Below are 22002 nucleotides of genomic sequence, written 5' to 3' on the forward strand. Positions count from 1 at the left end.
GCGGGGGGGGCGGGTCGGGGGGTCCCAGCCTGCACCGCCACCGCTGCTGCGGTTCAGCCCGGAGGTGGCAGCATTTCACTGGTGGGCAAAGGAGGTCGGGGATACAGAGGGGACATTCATTTGGCTAAGTGCTTTGGGATCTTTTTGGCCAAAAGCACTGTATAAAAAAAATTAAGGTCATAAGGTGTCTGGGATTTCTGAAGAGCCAACGTAACAGTGGTCTTTTATTATTAGTGAGTTTACAGCCAAGAGCTGTCCCGTAAATGAGCAATGTGATTTACGGATTTTTTTTTTTTGCCTTTAAAAGTAGGAATGTTTGAGACGTTAAAGGTGTACTGGCAGCTTTTGCTGGGAAACTTCTCTTCATGTTGATCTGTACCCTGGCTTTGTGTCAATGTGAGAGCACCACCTCCCTCCATGCAGGCAGTCGGGGGTCAGCAGCGTGTGTTTGAACTGGATGGCACGCTGCTTTACGCAAGAACACAGTATGTAGTGTGGGGGATAGGAAGAATGCAGTAGACTGTTTGGCTACATGGACTATGTCAGCTACATGCAATTAATTAGAAAAGAAATGTGTGGAATGCATAGTTTGCACTTAGTGTGCTGTTATTTATTTACTTGTTTTGAAGCGATGGGGAGGAAGATGAACTAATACCCTATAAGCCCATGGTGGATGTAATTCAGGTATCGGTTCAGGAGCCAGGTTAATAGCAGGTATGACTGGATTTTTATTGTGTCATTGCTAGGATTAGTGTTAGAGTACGGACAGCCTCAGGTCCTCGAGCTTATTTAAAGACCTTCATATTTTCCATCAACAGCTGTATGAAGTTAAAGGGAAAGAGGCCATGGGATTTCTCTTTCTCAGCTAGTTTATTTGTGAGGTGGTGAGGTTAATGTGGCAATATCCCATGCTTAGTAGAGAGGCTTTTTGGCTTTAAGCATTGTGTGTGCTCCCTTCAGATTTATGATTTTGACCCCAGCCTGGCATTATCACACTGTCAGTGGGAGTGTAGGGCTGGTTTGAACCTCCAGCTCTTGGTGGTAATCTCTCTTAATTAGTTTACAGTTGAAACAATTGTCCATCTTTTTGCCTTTAAACAGGGGAAGTTTGCTCTATCAGTGGTTGATTTCCCTGAGGGAGGAAATCCTGAGAGGGGTTATCAGGGAGAGAAAAGCTCCGGGCTCCACTTTCAAAGCAATGCCATGTACGAAGCATGCATCAATCCTGTTAGTACTGCTTATTATTTCACAATGGCGTGTCAGGAATTACAGGCACAGACCTTTCTAAGGACTCTTGCAGACCTTTATGCACTCTCATCCCGAATCAGGATTTTGTGGAATTACGTGCTAATAAAAGCTAATTTTACACATTAAATTGCGTTCTTTGAAATTGCTCTTTTAATTGCTGATCTTTCCCTGACTTCTCCACAGATCTCTCCAAGCCTCCTCATTGTCGACTTTCTGCCTGGGAGCCCTCCATGCTGCATCATTAGGGCTAAAATCTGCCATCACTTAACATAACACACAGAGCTTACAACTGGGAGCAGCCCCCTCCCTTGCATGGGAGCACAGACAATAATAGACACTATAGTGGCAGCACCAATAGGAGTTTTACCATGTATTTTAATGACTTGTGCTTGATTACATTTGCTAGATTGAACCAAAGTTCATTTAGTAATTGGTATGATTCTTAAAGGGTTCACATTTGACATTCCTCGCTCATTAAAGAGCTCCAACAATGGCTGTTACAACTTTCATCTCAACGGTGACCCTTGCAGAGATATATCCAGTCTTTTTCTTTTGATAAACCACCCAACCCGGCATTCATTAACACTTAACCATCTGCAGCCAGCCCCTCCTTGTACCTTCTCTCTTGCTTTGATGATATAATTAAAAGCCTTCTGTATTATCTCCCTCAGAGCGATAAGTCTAGGTGCGTCAGCTCTCGACACATGCATTGTTTGTTATTTGATTCTCTCTGTATCAGCTGTTCCTTGCAAAGGGCTCATTTTTCATATGTTGTAAAGATTAGCTGATGGAGTGGGAGATCAGAAGCATGAGAAGGGAGTGTGGCTTTCGATATTAGTAACCAGATGCTCATTTGAAATGGTGATGGAGTTTGCTGTTATCTATTAGATTATTTGGCTCCATTGCTTTTACCTGAAGATAAACTGGTTTAAGCACTAGTCAATGAAAATTAGCATCATCTTTAGTGGCTTGTTATGATAGAGTGCTCTTATCAGTCTGGTTTAGTGTGGCTATTCTCTCCTTGAGTCTGGTTTACAGAAATCCCAGCTTTGTTTATGCATGTGCCCAAACTTGCCTGTTTGACCTTTGAAGCTGTGATTATAATATTAATCTATGGGACTATTCTGTTGCAAATCACTTAGGTGGTCTGTATTTCAGAGGATTTTCATTGTGGGACCTCCCTCTTGTCCAGCACGATGTTCCGTTATTGTTAAGTATATTCTACATTGAAAGCTCAAAGTGGCGTTTCAGTACATCTTGTTGTCTGGCTGGTTGTTGTGGGGGGTTTTTTGTGTGTGATGGAGCTGCAGCTAGGACAGCACTGTGCTACTGTCTGTCCACTTGGACTAATTTTCTGTAACTTTGTTATAAAGTTGCTTAGCTACAGAGAAACTTGGTACAATACTTGCATGCAGATACGAACTTCAGCCTCCAAATCCTCAAGTGTCCTGCGGTGTAGCTAAATAGTGTTATTCCAGTTTGCAGGTGGGGAAGGCTATGTGTGAAAGCCGTGCAGACACTGGCAACAGAACCGGCATTTATCGAGGAGTTACTGTTTTACACTCTTCTGCCTGATGCAGCCTTCCCCTGCTTTGTGTTTCAGAGAGGTTGTGATAGATCTTGAATAGGGCGAGAAGAACCTGGCAGTCTGGCACTAAAGGAATTGTGTCCTGGTTGTCATCTTCAAGTTAAGAATTGGGGCTTTTTTTCTCCTATTTTTCCTTCCCATGTTGCATCCATTTCTCTCTTTTTTTTTTCTTTTTTTTTTTTTAACATGTTTCTTGCCTTGTTCCATTGTTCTGTTCATTTTCCCAGCTTTCCTCCCTGTTCCATTTCTTTCCATTTGTCTCTCTCAGGCATTTCAATAAACTATTATATTCATTATATAAATACAAGGGAGCCCTTTTTCTCAGAGAAGATATGAAAATTCTCCTCATAAATACATAAAATATGGAAACAATCCTCAGGATGCAGAGCAGGAGGGAGTCTGCTGACTTCCAACTGCAAGACCTCATTAAAATTAGTGGATTCCCTATCCTTTTTGCATAAGGAACATTGCTATTTGGGCTGACTTCCACAGCAACATCTGGGCCACTGATAACATCAGTACTGAAGCATTGCTAGGTGAGCTCATGTTTTGTTAATGAACTAATCTACTGAAAGTACATATATCATTTTTTAGTACCACATACTTTACTGCAAAGTGTTGTACTATTGTTTATAGAAGCTTTCCTTTGCAAGTGGGACTTAAAGAATTTCGTTATAGTTAATAATAAGCTCAGCTTGAATTGAATGTTGTGCTTGAGAAATGCCACGTAAATATAAAATTTTAAGACTTTGGTAGCTCAATGCATTAATTGAGAAATACACTTGAAAATGGCTTACTAGAACACCTGATATTCTCAGTGGCTTTGGTGTTACTAAATATTCAGTGTGCTAGTTTTGCTGTATTACAGAGAGAGAGAGAGAGAGAGAGAGAGAGAGAGAGAGAGATATGCATGCCCAAGTTGTGTGAGATCCCTCTGCTAAGGTAAGTAAGTAATGGAAGTGATCATTATCACAAACATTTGACTTTAGCATGTTCTGGAATAAGTGAACAAAGGTTGGTCGGAATATACTGATAAGTTATCTTCATTCAAATATCATTATGAAATTCAGGCATCAAAGGAGAAAAAATGAAAACAGACAATTTCAGGTGTGGATTGAAATTTCTCTCCTTAATAGCCTCTGGATTCTGAGTGCAGTTATAGATCTCTTGAACAACCCAGCGTAGTTCCTGACTGTTGTTGTGTTTTGTCTTTTTTAATTTGCAAGCTAAATGTTCTTGTGGCTTTTTTATCCTGAGAACTAGTGGTGAGTGTTCAGATAGCCAGAACACTCTCAAATGAGGCCACAGGTGTGTGGAAGGGAAAGTAACCTTGGCATAAAATACCTAGCTGCTTTCAGACGGGTTCCAAAAAGGGTTTCTACTGTCTAAGAGCAGAGAATGCAAAAAGAGAACGAATCAATGAGTCTTTATGGTTTAAAACTGTGTTCTTAAAATATGGAAGCTAGTGGAGATTTCCCAGTTTCTAAAATACTAACCTGGCACTGGTCTGAAAGCAAAGACTATACTGTTTGCCATTGTTTGGCTAATGATGAGCAGGAGTTTTACTGATTTCCACTTTACTGGGCTGGATAGGCAAACACTTTGTAACTGAGCTGTGGCAGTCATTTGTAATGTGTAGTGTAGGAAAGGTGAGCAGACCCCATCTCCTTCCCCTATTCCCCTCCAGGAAGTGTTGGAAAAAATACAGTAGTAGTGTTGTGTTTGCTAGCAGAACATGCACAGCCTTGCATATTAAGGCAGGCACTTAGCCAGAACCTTTGAATTATTGTACCCTGACATTACCCACTGTAACTTTTAGCACTCTGGGCCCATTACTTTGGCTTCCTGCCCAGTAATGTGCAATTTCCACTTACATAAGAAGATGTAGCAGGAGTAATGACTCCTCGGAGGAGGTGTTTTCTTTTGCAGCAAATCAGCCCAGGGCCAGCAGGTGTAAGTTTATAGACACAGTCCAATAATGGCAGCCTGCACTGTTCTCCGTTAATCCAGCAGTAGGTGGAAAGGAACAGATCTGCCTTTGCACACTTTTCACTATCCACTGACTTGCTTGAAGAGTCAAGCTCTTGCAAATGGCCATGCAAAACTCCATGTTTCCTTTTTTTTCTTTACCAGGCACCCCAGAATGCACATCAGAACAGGCCTGATGGATGCCCATCTCTATTGTCTGAAGAAATATGTGGTAGACTTCCTTGTAGAAAACAGGTAAGAAACCAAGCAATACACAAGGGTAGTAGCAGGTGTTTTCATTGACATATGGTTTGTACCAGAACTTTTAAAGAAAGATTTGTTCCTTTAAATTGGCTAGCACAAACTAGAAATGTAAAAGAAACCAGTTTGCACAATGCCTTAACTACACTAAAAGGAATGCCAAGCATTATGTCTGAGTTTTATTCAGAATTTAAAAAAAAAAAACAATAACAGCATAAGTGAAAGCTAAAATTTTTGACTCTTTTCTGCGTCCCTTGTTTTCCTAATATATCTGTGCTTTTTGGCTGCTCATTTCACCAGGGCTCCCCCATTGTTAGGGCTGTGAATACATTTCTGACCTTTGATTTCCCCCACCACAGTCTGTTTTGGCCTTTGCAATCACCTTTTCTCTCCCCCTTCACATCCACCACCACTGCAGGTGGGCTATCTCTGCAGCATCCTATGTTTTTAGCTTGTGATGTTCCTCTGTCAAAACTCTGAGACCACCCACTGAGAGTAAGAAAAACATCCATTTATGGAAGTGGAGAAGGATCTTAGCTGTAATATTTCATGAAACAGACAAAAAAAACCCCTGTTTATCTTTAAAAAACAAACAAATGAACAACCCCCCTCACAGTAAGTAGTTCAGTTTTGGAATGATGTCCTGTTCCTAGACTTTTTGTAGCGCTCTCATGCCCATTACATATATTGAGTGCTCACTGGGTTCTCAAGAGTTTTTCTCCCCTTTTAAGTAAGATGAAAGCTAAAGGGACTGATTAAGTGTTGTGTTCATAGTGCTTTTCCTTAGCACATAAACTGACATGTGAAAAAATGTTGGGGGGTGGGGGCTTTGTGGTAGTATTGACCATATACAAATCTGGTGATGCATTTGGATACATAACTGAAGAAGCTCTTCCAGAACAAGATTCTGTGAGTGAGTTTAAAAAAGTGGAAAGTCTCTGTTAACCCCCAGGACAATTTCTTGCCATGTGTAAGAATAAAGCTTGTCTTGTCTGATGCTGTGACTGGCACGTGGAGGCATTTTACAAGTCATTTTAGTTCTGATATATGTATGGGAACATGTCTGAAAGGTGAGAAAGTTTCAGGAGCAGCAGATGATTTAAATCTGGAATAAGCTGTTTATTCAGTGTATTTTAGAAAGTCTGTGACAGTTTGGACTTCTTGTATTTCCTGTGGTAGCATGAAGCAGTGTTTACGGCTTTCTTTTGTCATAATACAAAATGCCATCCAGTTTTGCTGGGATTAGACATTTCTGGAATATTAGGCATTTCACACATTAGGTTCTTATTCCCTGGTATTTCATGCTGTTTTGAATTTAGATCATTAGGTCTGTAGGACAAGGACATGCCAGACATGCCACAGTGCGTGACACAATGAGGCCTCTAAGCGTAAATAGTGGTAACTTCAGATTTCAAGGGTTTATGCTATTTCCATTGAAACTGGTGAGATCTTTGGCTTTGTCAGTGATGGGACTTTACCTCGTATTAACCAAAACCAGCAGAGTGAAATCATGCTCTGATCTCCTCCAGTTGCCCCCAGGTCACCCTAGAACAAGTCTACTGGCTTTTTGCAAGTATGACCAGTTGGTTTTTTGTTTTCTATAAAGAGGTCACTCTCTGTCTTCACAATTTGTGGAAGCTGTGCTTCTTTTCTTTGGCACTTCCATGACAAATACAGCAATAAATACAATTACAGCAGCTAGACAGCATTTCTTAAGACCTGATAGCAACATCAGGCTTACTAATGGCAGGTAGCTGCTTCGTTCTGTTTATTACACTCATGCTGCTTATTCAGTCAATTGAGAGAGTGAGTCAATTGCAAGTAATGTGCTTTACTGGCAAATCTGAGGAATGGGACTTCTGCCATGAGGAATAACTTGGGCTTTCAGGCTTCTGGCATAGGAGGGCATTTGCAGCTTATTTTTCTTCTCTGAGGAAGGGGAGGACAGTGCATACCCAAAGATCTTTCCATGTTTGGCAGCAGCATGCCAGGATTTTTGAAAGACCCTGTGGAATATTTTTGCCTCAAAAGTACTGACATCTACATAATTGTTTGGGTTTAGGGATTCTTTTTAATACTTTGGTTTTTAGTGTAGAGAGAACCTACAGTAAGATTTTGCCTCTCTGCAAATCCACACCAGGACTGGAGAAGCTCAGATGCCGTGTTTAAGTTGTGCGTGTTTAAAACTAACAGCAGGGACTGAAATGAACAGTGAAGCTCTTGTACGGTGCCAGGAAGTACTGACACAGTGTACTTCCTCAATATTACAATATTTACATTGTGTTAATATTTTAACAGCAGGATTTGATGGCAGGCAGAACACCTTTTTTTCATTGTTTGTAACTCAATGAAGCATTTACGTTTTTGTTTTTTTTTTTTCAAATTTTACTTTGACATACAAAAGCATAAAATATGTTGCCCAGCCAGAAAAAATTCAAATTCTACAACTGGCTATAGCTCACTCTTTTGCAGAGGAAAATTGTGATTGCCTCCAGGTCAAAGAATTACATGAAAACTAATGTGGTTATGTATGTGGGATCTGTTGCTTCAAACGGGATAAAAGACCAGTGTAGTTCTAGCTTAGTTGCAAAGATGTGGCAAGAACAAGCTCTCCCAAGGGAATGTAGTTTGTGTATAGCTGCACCTGTAAGGGTAAATTGCATTCCTCTACTTAGATCACTTTAATATATGCAAAGTCCAAAGTCTAATATGAAAACAGGGAGAAGAAACTGTGAAATGGCTAAACCTTTGTTTTGTCTAAGTATATGAATCTTGCTTTAGGATTTGGAATAACTTTGTTAGATGACATCTCTCTGGAAAACGTCTGAATTTATTGCTCAGCTTCACAACAAAGTTGTCATAACAAGGTTTTATCATCAGCTTGGCCACTGTCTTACATTGTAGTGCTAAACCGGTCCTTTAATTTTTCTATGCACTTGTTTCCTCTAATGGGTGGGATTGTATGAAGAACAGTCAGTATTTGTTTGGCAGCAGTGAGATTCTGCTATGGGGGATGTTGGGAGAGGTCAAAATACTGTTCGGTAGTTTGCAACTCAGTTTGTAGTTCTTTAATACATTTTTGTGAACTATTTAAAAAGGACTGAATAGCAGATTCTCCTGCCTGGAGTTTCATTGAACTATAGAAAACCAAACAGATTCTTGAGTTTTAAAAAACAGAGTTCGTTAATGCCTTTGAATAAAAGTCAGAGGAAATGGTCTGTTTGCTAGAACCCTCTCAAACATGTATGTCCAGAGAAAAATAAAAAATATCACGACCCTAATGTTGTTTAAACCTGGGGAATTTATTTTTTGGGGAATGAAACTACTTTCTCTTTCCTAGCAGGAAAAAATGCCATTTGGCAGTTAAAATCCTCTTCTCCATCTATCTCTCTTATTTAGTTCAGCATTAGATCCTAGTAAAATTGAGTCTTCAAGGGTACAACCTGTCTGAATCTACCAAGGTCAAAATGCTGGTGGTTCCAAGGTGCCTTAAGGAACAGCTGAAGAAATTTTTGCCCCGAGCAGTTTGTTATACCTTGCAGCTGGAATTTATTCCTTCCCTTCCCTCCACACTCCTGCATCACTGGGGCAGGTTGATTATCTGAATGCTGCTTAATCAGCTCCAGTGCACTGGCAGCCTCTCCCCAGGGGTGCCAGCTGGAGTTGCTGAGGTTGATCTTGGTCTGGCAGATGTACTGAGTCTATCGAATTGTTTGCAGCTTTACATGGGAGGGACTGTCAGTTAAAAATCTGATTTCCCTGTATTCAGGAGAGAGCTTTTCTTTCCTTGACGTTTCCATTTTCTGAATAAAGCTAACCCGAGGGTCTTAAAGGTGCTGCTCTTTGCAGCGTGAAGGCGGCAGGCGAGCGCTGGCCGTGTGTGTTGCAGGAGCTGCTCTGCCAGCACAGGGCAGGGATAGTTGAAGGTGAACACCTGCACTGCATGATGAACTGCACAATATTGCTTTTCTTAAAACGATCATTACATGAGCTGAGCCAGCAGGCTAGACAGAAGCAGAGGCTGTAGCTGGCTGGGGGCACGGCTCCACCCCACAGCTGGCGGGCCTCACACCCCTGGGGCCCTGGGGTGGCAGCCAGCACAGTAGCCAGTCCCTTTTTTGGCACTCTCCTGAGTGCTAGGTTGGAATCCTGCCTCGCTGCTGCATTCAGGGCAGATGGAAGAAGAGACTCCTTATTCCCTTTCCTCTGTGAACTTCATCTGTGGCAGAGGGCAGGATCTAGGCCTGTGCTTTGTGAGCCCAGTGTGTTGCACAGACATGCACTGATATTTCTTTGCTGCATGCTGACAGTTGGCTTGCTAACAATCCCAGCAAAGCTGCTAGCAGAAGAAATGTGATCAAAGTGAAATTGCATGGTAGTTTGTGTTCTGGTTTTCCAGAATATTTCTAAAGCTCCAGCCTGGTGAAATAAGATACCTCATTTGGGGAGGGCAAAGGGGGAGATAGATACAAAGCAACCCCTTCCCCTTTATAGTTTTAACATGGAATACTCAAACTTGCTTTAGAAGTTTTAAGTGTTGGAGATGTGCGTCTCTCTGTGTATCTTGTGTATATGCTTAAAAGCGTATGTGATATGCGTTTCTAATATATGTATGCATGAATGGCACTGTGCCCATAGTTAGTTGTGCAGGTACAGATGACATTAGTTATGTCTGTAAGGATCTTACCCTGCTCACAGTTGAAAGCTAGACACGTGGAGGCTGCCATTTTCACCTCTCATTGAGGTAGACCAGAAAATCTGAGGCCAGATCAAGGCTGCCGAAAACAAAGCAGTATGTAGACCTACATATTAGGTTTACCTCCCAAAAATTGCTTTTGTCAAATTTCATCAGGGCAGAATTTGTCATGAATATGCTAATCAAACCTTAATTACAGGTTGGGCACCTGAAAAGCTATATTTCAAAAATACTAACATAGCAAAGTTAAGCATTTGACGGTTAGGAAGTACCACAGCTAAGGCTCGCTGTGCTTCTGTATGTGCCACATATGTGGTACAGTCTGCAGTTACATGAATCTTTAAGTTTGGGGTTTTTTTTTCCCCCCTCTGACCATTCCTTCATTTGTTGCCTGAGATGCTTACTGAAGGAGATACTGTTCGATATTGTATGTAGCTTCTGTAGTTCAGGTGAAGGCCACCAGCCTTACTGGCTGCTCACTCTTTAAAGCCTGTTCTGAAGATAAGGTAAATACTTTCCTTTTGGATTCTTGGTGCTTGTCACTGATACTACAATGCTCTGCACAAACTTCATTAACTAGCTTTCCAACACCCCTATCAGTAAAGTATTGGTCTTTCCCTGTTCAGAAGGCATACAAGAGCTGAAGTTTGAAGCATCTTTGTTGTAAGTATGCTGTTTTTCAGTCCTTTATGTTATATAGAGAGCTCTTAATACTGAAAGAATCTTTTCCATTGATGATAGCTGTCACAGGGTGATACTGATCAATTCAAAAGTGCAGTCAGTGGTAACCTCCAGAAATTAGATTTATGTTTTGCATTCAGCAGCATTTGTGAACTCCTCTGACAGAAGGGAATTAAAAAAAAAATAAAAATCAGTTCTTCAGGCATCATTCATTTGCCTTAAATATTAGCAGTTCTTTTGTCCTCTTGCAGCCCTCTGCCTTGTACATTTAACACACATGTTCTAACAAATGAGGCAGGCATTCTTCTGCCTCATTACACAACTTTGATTCATCCCCAGGGCATAGTCCATCTTTACATTGGGTGAAGAAGAGATATAGACTGGGGAGAGAAGAAAAGTAGGTGAGTGTGTTTTTAAGGGTTGTGTCATAATGTGTACACATAAGGTCTTATTAAGGTAGTATAAGCAACATGGTTCTAGCTTTTCTTAATTTGAATGCCCAAACTGTTACTCTGATGTTCTTTTAAGTGTCTGTATATATATGTGATAATTTTAGAATTAAACAGTGAGGCTACTGTGACTCTTGTTAATGGAGTAGCTGTTATAAACATAGATTTATCACCTTTCATGTCAGCCACCAGAAGGAGATGGATGCTCTAAACTTCAAAGAACATCCAGTTCAGCCTTTGTAACCTTGGCCTGTAGCATACTCTGTTACTCTGTGGAGTGGTGTGTGAGCAGTTCAGTTACGCTGCAGAGAGGGAGAGAGTGAATGGAGCGTGCTCAGCGTAGAAGGACCCAAAAAATTTAGCTGCAAAACAGGTCTCTTCCAAGCATGTGCAAACACTGGTTTTTCAGATTAAGCTTGATGTAGTATGGGCACTTTTTATGTTTACAAATGTAACGCCCTGACGAAAAGACAACCTTGTGCCAAACTGCAAGCATGGAAGTGCAAGAGCTTTTCAGTGGAGCAGTCAAAATATTTTTAACATGGATAAAAGACAGTTTTCTTCCATATTTTTTTTCTTGGAAATAGCTGAGACAAAAAAAAAAAAAAAAATCAGCTTGAGGCAAACACCTGGCATGGGTATTTTCAGCCAAAACAGTTAAACTTTGGCAAAGTTTACAAACAGATGAAGAAAGAACCTTACAGTAGGAAATGCTGGGGAATTTATCTGTAGGCACCCCAACTGCACCACTTCTGAAAGCTAGTCATCTCAGTTTTTATAAAGGCAGATGCCACTGTGTGTTTGCTCATCTGTTATGCACCAGAGTGGCAAGTTGCATTTTCTACCATAAGAGATCTTTGGACTTTGTTTCAAAAGACTATGTCCATATATCTAAAACAAAGTTGATAGCACACATTTTCCTCTTATGCATTAGAATATTTCACATACTTTTACGACGTCCTTCTCCCTTTTTTCAACCCTCTTCCTCCTAAAAGCAAAGTAAAATTTTAATTGTGTTTTGCAAATCACCATTTTGTCCTGAATCTATTACTTCTGAATTGCTGGGTGTAGAAGAAGCCACTGTTTCCCTGAACAGTCACCTGGGAAGCTGGCAGCTCTGTTTGTGGCCAGAAGGAATGATGTGTGGTACTGGAAAGGCAAGAATGATAAACAGCAGCACTGTGGTCACTTCAAAAAGGTCTGAGTAAGCATTCGCAGTACCTTGTTCTGGGAGCACTTAGTGCTAACATCTTGCTTGCCACCAGAGAAACCCACTTTCCCTGGGGAGCCTCCCTCTGGGGGTGCAGCTCATGAGAGGCAGAGCTGGAGATAAGGAAACAAACCAGCTCTTCTGCAGTTCTAGCGCTGGAGAGCTGCCTGCCAGAATTTGCCAGTAGAGAAACTTTTCTCTGAACTGAGCAAATTTGCAGTAAGCTTTATAGCCAAATTCAGTATGATTTGTTTGCAAAGTTAAACACTGGGGGTTTTTTCGAACGGCTGAAATAAATAAGAGCAAATTGTGTGAGGTCATAGTGCTCTGCCTTTCCAAAATGCTTCAGCTGCAGCCCCAGAGCAAGCTTCTCTTCTAGGCTCCCCTCTGCTGTGTCCAGAAAGCCTCCACTGGACCAGCACAAGGAGGGGAGAGGAAGGTTTGCCGTCTCAGTGCTGTGTTCTGAGATCTGTGGTTGTGTAAAGAGCTGCAGTGGAGCCACACTTCTCCTCCCCAATAAATGGCAGGGGCAGTATGAGATCTTTGAAAACTGGAGGTGCAAGTGACTGGCTCTGAAGCTCCTGCTTGGATGGCTGTGTGCTATGCTGTACACAAAGGCCCCTGCAGGTTTATATTAAGGTGCTGCCCAGACTAAACCAGTGCATTTTTTCTTTTTCCCCTCTAAATGCCTTTTTATCATTCAGGCTGTCACCTGTGTTTCCTGGCAAGGGCTGCTGGCTGGGGGAGGTCTGGCAGAGCTGAACACCCAGCTTTGGTGGTCTTTGTGTGGCTGCCTGAAAGATGGCTTAAAACAGAACCTGCTCTGTGAATACCTGCGAGTTAACATGTGTCAGCCGTGTGGCTGGAAGGTTTCTCCTTTGCTCTAAAGAGAGATTTTATAATGAATACTTTCCTTGTGATTAAAATGGGTAAATAAACAAATAGCTCCTACAGGAAGTATACTGTGTGAAGACAGGGAAAATAGATTGTAGCTTTCCAAACAAGGAAAAGAAAAAAAGGGGGGGGGGCAACCCAAGCAAACTCAAGCTCCTCCTTAGTGCATTTAATCCATTAGAATGTGAAATAGCAATTTATCTTTCCCATTTCCTTTCCTTTTCAAACATATCCAGCTGTTGGAGCTTTCTCTGGTCCCTACTAGAAATGCCAAGACTTAAAATTTGTTGATGTCTTCCTCCTCCAGAGTATCATTACTGTTATCATCTTTCCATGGTACCAATCAAGCTCACTCCTGAAACCTCAGGGGAAAAGGGGAAAAAACTCTAACGATCCAAACTAGATTTAAACAAATTATGATTTTCATCAGATCACTTCTGTAATAAATACAATTTCTTTCCCTGTTGGTGGACTACCTGGGATCAGGCAGATCTTTGGATGTGCTGAACTGGAGCTGATGAACTTCATAAATAACTGCAAATCTTTGTGAGACCACAGTATGCCATAGTGGCCATGTACCTGAGATACCTGAAGCATGCTTGGTCACAGCACAGTATTCTGTGCATGCAAGCTGCTCCTAACACAGATTTTTTTACAGTAAATGTTAAATTTGTTAATTTTATCCTCTAACGGTGATTTACAGTATCAGATAATGACCCTTTGGATTCCCTGTGAAAAGTGAATATAAGGAGGACATGAAAAGGGTCATTCAAATGTCAGTGCAAGTATTATAGAATCATAAAAAAATTTAGGTTGGGGATGGACCTGTAGCAGTGTCTAGTTGAACCTCCTCCCCAAGTAGGTTTAACTTTTGTGTTGCTCAGGGGTTGTTTTTGCAGTTGAGTTTTAAAAGTCTCCAAGGATGGAGCCTGGGCCTTGTCCCAGGACTGTACCACTCACTGAAAAGCTGTTTTCTTTATGTCCCAACTGGAATTTCCCTTGTTGCAGATTGCATCCACTGCCTCTTGCCCTTTTACTGTGCACCTCTTGGAAAATTCTGGCTGTCTTCTATATCACTTCACTTTTGGTAGTAGAAAACTGTAATCAGATCCCCCTGCAGCCTTCTCTTCTCTTGTCTGAACAAACCCAGCTCCCCCAGCTCGTCCTCCTGTGTCATGTGCTCCTGGCCCTCTTGGTGGCCTCAGCTGGGCTTGCTCTGATCTGATAATAAACATTAAAAATTGTTAACTATTTTTCCACTGTTTCATGCAGTTGCAGTTTCTTTGGGTAGTCTTCAGTCAGATTGACTTTTGTCTTCATACAAGATGTGGGGTTTTGAACGTAGGAGAAATTATGATTCTTTTATCCACCTATGTGTGCTTTGTTCTTGGTTTTTTTCCTTAAATCATTGCCACTTGGACAGTATCACCCTAAGCATTCTTTCATCAGTGCAGTACATATTTTTCCACACAGCACTACTTGCATGTAAGATAACACCTGAGGTGAAATTATTATCTTACCTTGCTGGACATCCCCCTGTGAGGATACAATCTTTATATGTGTTATCATGGTATATTTCTCTTGCAGTGGAAAACATAACTGTCCTTTATTTTCTATTCAGATGATCTGATTGTACAACTTTCAAGAATTTTCAAGATAATGTTTTCTTTTCTTCCCTTCTCTGGTTTGCTTCTAAATCTCGTTTCTTCCACACCACTTCAATCTCTGACTGATCCTTCTGAAATGCTGAGTCCCCTTTTACTCACATGTTGAATTTTTGGAGAAGAGAGAAAACAGTGATTGTTTTCCTACTATTCCACTTCTTATATCCTAGGTGTTAGTTCAGTGTCAAATTTCATTGTGCCTTAGCCAGTGGAATGAAACATGAACAATAATAAAGATGTCTGTAACACTGTTGCTGACGTTATTATTACATTGAATTATCATGATGGGAGATTTTTAACTTCCTGCTTATAGAAGAGAGTATAAATGCTACTAATGATGATAAGGGACACATACCTGGATAGAGTAGCTAAGAGATACCTTCATGAAGTCAGTGAATCATCAATCAATCACAATATTGTGAGTTCCATTGTGAATGTGATAAGTAGCTAGAGTATGAGGTAAGGGCTGATCTTAGAACACAGTCTTGAATCAAAGGGGAGCTAATATATAAAAAGGTAATGTAACATTTTAAGCAGTTTAGGGCAGTCTAGGGCAAATGCTGAGTGCTGTCTAGTTAAGTTACTAGTTTTGAAGTCAAAGACCTGAATGGAAAGGAGTGGTATTTCCCTAAATCAAAGACACAGAGATGAACTGTAGCACACACAGCATTTTACAACAAATTTTTCTGGATAAATACCACCTGGAAAGAACACTATGAATAGAAGTGGGCTCATGAAGAAGAGGAGATGGGGTTCATTTGCCAAAAAGCTTCATCTTAAAGTTCTTCAGGAAAGGATAAAGTGACCAAAAAAAAAAAGTTTAGTATTATCACAGGACAGAAGATCATGTTGCAAATGCCACAGTAAAGAGAACAGAAGAGTTGTCCTACAAGTAGGGGTGAAGCAAAGATTAGTAATCAAGAGCGAGGATAGGAATGAAGGTAGAATGATTGCTGGGGAGAAGGGTGTAGAAATGGGACCTGTACAGATGGAAGCAAGACTGAATTACACACCAGAGCTTCAAGTTTATCTCCCAGACTGCTGACAGAATGGACATGTTTTTAAGTCTAACTGCGAATGTGTCCATCTTATTGCAGACCACTAATCACATTATCTGCATGGAGAAACAGAGCCGAGTGATATGGACATCTATGATGCCTTTAATGCAGTCTCAGTAGAGTGGGGTGGAAGAGCTTACTGATGTGAAGCTACAGCCATGTCTACATTTTTGACACATGTTTTATGTAGACAAGTCTGAAGCATTTAAATCTATCTTATCTAAATATATACTTATGCACCTTAAGTTTACCTAGTTCATTAGTTTTATGGATACACATCAACTTCTTCAAATGCATCATATGCATGTTTGTTTAGGCATATTATCAGAATGCCTCTGTTCATTGTGCTTTTCAGAAAAGGAGCATAATTTCAAAGGCACTTAGAAAATAGTTGGTAACAGACACAGATGGCTGCAAAGGCGGAGGTGGGAGAGAATGGGGAGAGATGAGTTCTGGCAAGGAATCATGTTTGGTGCAGGTGCGCTTGTTTTAGAAGAATGGGATGCTGTCTGGGAATGAATGAGATCCATTCCTCAGCAGCATGTGCAACCTGCCAAACACCCTGGGTGGCCTCCGACAGCCTCAGAGACTTTTGGTCAGCAAGAAGTTCTAAAAATGTCTAAACTTGCTGTGCAAAAGCTGTATTAGTCGGGAACTGAGGGGCATTCCTGGCTGTTTGGCCAGCGGGCAGAGTTAAGGTTACTTAGATGACCCAAGCTGAGTGTGCACACACTTTCAAAGGATTTGAGTATGTAAATGAGGAGTTTTAATTTCTGTGGTCAGTTTTTCAGAAAGCTGTCTTGTTTCCCAAAGGGTTTTTTGGCAGAAGTGGAAGTTAGATCCCTGCTCCTTTAAGTGCATCCAGACTTGGTGGAACTTGAGAACAGCTTTTTATGTGGTTTCCATCCATACCATCCCTTCCATACTTTGATCTGGATCTTCTCTGCATTATCGTGTCTATGACTGTCACTTGCATGTTGTCTTCTGCTTTCCCTCCGTCATCTAGAGTGCAGGGATTTTGGTGGTGATTCTGCAGTTTTGGGAAGTCAGTTGCAAACTTGAGTCTGCAAAGCAAAGCTGTGCAGTTATACCAGCTTGCTCTGCAATGCCTTTTGAAATATCATCATGCATGCTTTTACAAACATTGGGAGTAGGTTGCTGTCAGACTTTAAGGTTTTGGTTAGAAAATAGTATGGAAAGAAATGAAGCACAAATGCAGTCATGTGGAATTACCTCTTAGTAGAACATTTCCCAGTTTCTTTGCCTTTTCTATAGGCATTTAGCTCCAAAAATAATAAGAGACACTGACAAATAAGTAATTAATGTGAAACGGCGGGGTGAGAAATATATTTACTCTTTTTGTGATAGAAATTTTGAGAGTAGAACCAGACAAATAGAACGTAGCAAGAAATAGCATCTGATGCTGTGATTGGTGATGCAGGTTATTGAATTAGGCTCAAGTAATTGTCTGGTAGTTTATTGGCTTGACTCGTTACTTGGGACTTTATTATAATTGGTGTTGGGTTTACCGAACAAAGGCAAATAGATTATTGTAAGATATAAGGACAGAATTAGCCTTCTGCGGGGACATGGCATACCCTATAAATTTATCATTTGATTTTCTTTTTCGTTTTGTATATAGTCCTTCTCTGCTTTCTCCACATTCTTAGCATGTCTTAGAAATTCCAGCATTTTTAGCAATGAATCAGTGAGAAGGGGAAAAGGCCTGTAATTGCTTTTTCCATTGTGCTTGTTAAAACCGCATTGTGGGAAATGGACCCAAACACTGTCTTTTAAGTGGTGTTGAGTCTGAGGCAGGTGGTATTAACTCAGGACTGCATTAACTCTTTTCAAATCTCTTTCCTGTTTCCTTGAGGAAACATGCCTGGTGTATATATGTGGCAAGGGCTGTTTGCCTGCCTCTTGCATTGACATTTTAATTTGGTCCATGATATAAATATCATTTCCCTAATCCCCCTTGCCCTGACCCTGTTTTGTCTTTTCTTCAAAGTGAGTTGACTTTTTTTTTCTTTAAGGAGGGGGGAGGAGATGGGAATGGTGGCTGGCTGCTCTAGTTTGGAGCATTAAATGCTCGGGGAAAAAATCTCAGAGTAACTGTTGTTTCTTTCTTTGTATTCACATGGAAATTTTTAATCTCCATCAAAGGATCAGGAGAAAATAACGTTGAGATTCAACAAGAGAGCTCCCAGCTTACATGGAATTTTTAAATGTTATTTGGCTTTATCCTTTAAGCGATGAGAACCATGAACTATGTACCTACAGGGTTCAGAATTAACTTTTCTCTTTCTTCCAACACACCCTCTTTTTTTTTTTTTTTTTCTTAACTCCCTTTTTCTTACATCTTTATTGTTCTGCATAAACATGCAACTTCTTTTTGGCCAAAACTGTCAGTGCCTTAGGATTTGTTTAGTTGTATTTATGTATACATTTCTAACATTAATTATGAGCATCAGTCTGAAATGTAGCCTCATGTTCTGCTTTTGATGTGATCTGAAGAATCTCTGTTGATGGCCATGGAGCTATGATCAGAACCCAACCCACTATATGCTTGCATAGTTGTACAAGAACTAACATTAGCCTGGGAAAAAAAAATAAAAAGGCAAAAGTAGGTATAAAAGGCTAATAATCTGCTTGTTTGTAGTGGGGAATCACAAACACTATCAGCACCTGTAGATGTATCTGATTGTGCTAATAATGATAGCAAGGGAGACCCCCTGCGACTAGCTCATGGAGAGTAACAGCAGATTTCACAGGTGGGTGCTGACAGCAATGGTAGATTTCATGCTTCATCACAGATTAATAAAACAGGAAGGATATTAAAATGCTAATACTCATTAATACTATTTTATGGTGTTTAACATTAAACATAGAAAATAAAAATGAATGGCAGCCGGTAAATGGAACTGACAGTTGTGTTCAGGGTGTCTGAAGCTGGTGAGAACTAGCTGCAAGAAGTAAAAGCTGTGGATGCTCCTATTCCTGCTGTGGGTCAAGCCATACAGCACCTCCTGATACCTAGACTTTTGCAAGGTCACCTAAACTTAGACTTAAATAGATTCTTCTATTGTTACAAAATATTTGGTGAGATTTTTTTCTTAACCAGCATTGGTCAGAGCCATTATTTTCTGTGTCATATGAAAGACAAAATCTACAGCAAAAAGTATGTCTAAGAGCAGAAATCATAGCCTACTGAAGCATAATTGTGAAATACATTTTTTTAAAGTGGTCAACATTTGGTTTTTTTTCCCCAAAACTCTTCTTGTGTTTCAATTGGTTCCATTGTTCTTCATTTCTTGCTAAAGTTTCAATAAGCTTCATTGAGAGGTTTCAATAACCTTCATCCCAGAGGCACTTGCATTTCAGCAACAAGTAAAAGTTGGCCCTCTGTGGGCCATAATATATGTAATGTAATATGATATAATATATATAGATACAAAATTAATTCTGCCCTATCACAGACTGTTCTAATTTTATTTGTGGTTAAAACACACTGAAAACTTCTGCGTAGCTGTGTTTAAATATGAAACTTGAAGATCTAGGGCATTTTCACTTGGTGTTCTTCACAAGTAAAAATTTTTAATTTAGTGTGAACCTTATCTCTGCCTTTGTTGTCATGCAAAAATCCCAGGAACACTGGGAAGACATCGCAGTGCACAGGGACCAGGGATAAAGGGATTCTAAAGGCATGATACCTATGTCTCTCTGGTAACAATAGTACTTAATAAAATTAGCATTGCCTGACCAAGTATCCATTTTCGTACCTTTCAGGTTTTAAATAAAATTAACCTTGAATATCATAGGTTTATAATGCCTAGATCTGAGTTTACAGTCTGCACAGGTGACTGCAAATCACTGATGTGTGCTCTGAGCTCTTAGATGAATTTAATATAGACTTTTCCAGGGGGTTCTTTTGGTTTTAAAAATTTCATCTTCTCTTGAATTCCCAGATGTTCCTTGCACATGCACCATGAATTTCACCTGCCCCACTGTCTTCATGTCCCACACGTGTGCACTGTGTCTTGCCAACATCCCCCCTTGTTATGACCTGCTCTATGAATGGCAGATTCCTTCCCAGAGATATTTCTTCTTTTTAAATACTTAAAATGTGATCAGAATCAACCCATTTCAAAATTGGTGCCATCTCATGTTCTCATGGGATTGAAACCACATAAAATGCTTCAGGGATTAGTGTCCCCCCACTTAATTTACAAGCAGCAATTTAATGATGCTCTCAATCTTTGGTGGTTTAATTGAAAACCTACTACTTTCTGTCAAGGTGAAAAGATAGATATAACATCAAAAATCAAATTTCAGGAAATGAAAGATCACGCAAAAGGCTCGTCACTTGGGCTGGAGTTTATGAAAGCATGTTTATTTTGGCAAATGTTTCTCAAAAGCAGGTTCATTTTTATCCTCTCTACCATCTGGATTTTACTGTGAAGTGTCAGGGCATGGTTACTCAAAGTTGGCTCAGAATTCAATTTCTGCCAAAATTCTGTGTCCTCTTCCTTTCACCCACCCCTCCATTTTCTTTCTCCTCGTTATAGTAGATTTTTCCTTATGTTGATCTCAGTGGCTATTTCATTCCTACTTCTTGGTGCTAAAGAAAATAATAAGCTTGGAAACTAGGGGGATGCCAAATTTTAAAATCTGAAGAGAATAAAAAAGACTGCTTTCTTCAGCATATACAGTCTTACACTTATTTCTTCTTAATATAGGCACATGTACTTCAGGATTTGATTGTAATAATTTTTACCACACTAGACCAAAAATCTTTTTGATTTGTTTTCTCCTGAATCTAGGTTACAGGCTAGTTGGTTCTTCAAAATGTCTGATAAATTTTTTTCTCTCTTGGTGAAGGGTCTTCGGTCCTACCCCTCCTTTGATTTAAATTCCTTTCCTAGTCCCAGCCAGATGTTTGGTTTCCCCTGCTGTTGACAGTCAGATAATATTCTCACGCTATCACTTTGTATATCCACATTTGCAAAATCTGTCATGAAAATTTCCCAAATTTTTGCCACCAAGTGCTTTACTGCATATTTTTTAATACTTTCCAAAGACATATTCCTTTAATGTCACATATAAATTGTTTAACAGCAAGCAAAGGCAAACCTTCCCCATTTTTCCTTTTCCAGTAAGAAGGATGTGTTTCCGAGACACATCTTATGGATGACCCAGAGATTTACTCCACCTTTGCTGAAGGAATGTGGCTAGCACTTCAGAGAATTGCAGGAAAGCGTCAGGAGTTTGGCCAAGAAAGAGTAAACTGTCAAAACCCAGGCAAAACTTTGTCTTTCCCCCTTTCCACTGCTTTCATTTCCTACCGTGTTGTGTTGTCCTCTGCATCAGACTATTTAAGACTGCCAAATACTTGGATATTTTATAGGTAATATATCTTATAAATGCCATGGCCAGCCTCTGAGGGAAACACAGGATTGTCGGTTTTGGATGGAGTATAAAACCCAAGCAGGAAATCATTGCTGAATGGCACAGCTGCAGGCAAACATTGTAAGCTAGTAAACTGCCCATCTGCACCACCACACGTGTGTGTCAGAGCGTGGGGCCAGGGTGGCCGTGGCAGAGCACGCCTGTAAGTGGTTAGCAGGGAGAAATTTGGTGATTAAAGAATGAAGTGTTTTGCTTCATTAGTTCCTGAAATACAGCTATCTGAAGGTGTTTATAATCTTATTTTCAAGGAGGAGAGAGTGAAGACTAGAGCTTTTCCTTGTCTATAATAAAAGTAGAATTTCAGGTCTGGGATGGTCAGGTCAGGATCATCCCACTGTAGGATGGAGGATGTGACACAACCTACAGTTGAGGACTGAAGGAAAAGTTTGTCAAGAAAAAGGAAAACATTGTTCATAATGCTGAACTGGCAATCACATCTGAATCTTCCCATCAAAGTTAGAGACAGGAAAGACTGTTTTGGTCCTTAGGTCTGCCACACTATCACTGACCTGAACAGAGGCCTGAGTGTGTTATGGGCTGCATGTTTCTTAAAGTTTGAACTGTTTAAGATTCCCCCTTTGCTAGAGATTATGCCAACCCAAATGAGTTTCAGGATACTCATTTTAGTACTTTCCTTTTTTAATTTAACCTGTAGTTAATTCCTAGTTTTGCTGTCTTCCATCCTAAATAACTGCTTTCTTTGCGGGTTATCATTTGTTGAGTTCCTCTAGCCAAGCTCTCTCTGTTAGTTCTCCCAGTCCTTCCTCTGAAGTTTAGCACTTCCTCTTTTACATGCCAAGTTTGAGTTCATTTTCA

The 22002-nt window shown here is 40.3% G+C and overlaps 1 protein-coding gene across 1 annotated transcript in view; it reads left to right on the forward strand.

The window, feature by feature from the left end:
- Positions 1–22002, forward strand: part of EIF2B3 (eukaryotic translation initiation factor 2B subunit gamma) — a 129061-nt gene that overhangs the window by 72431 nt on the left and 34628 nt on the right. The window contains exon 8 of the mRNA XM_026854061.1: positions 4970–5059. Coding sequence (XP_026709862.1) covers positions 4970–5059 — 90 coding nt within the window. The remainder of the gene's footprint in view (positions 1–4969; positions 5060–22002) is intronic.

The sequence above is a fragment of the Athene cunicularia genome, assembly GCF_003259725.1.
Source record: "Athene cunicularia isolate RWA chromosome 8 unlocalized genomic scaffold, athCun1 chr8_part1, whole genome shotgun sequence".
In the NCBI taxonomy this organism is placed as follows: Eukaryota; Metazoa; Chordata; class Aves; order Strigiformes; family Strigidae; genus Athene; species Athene cunicularia.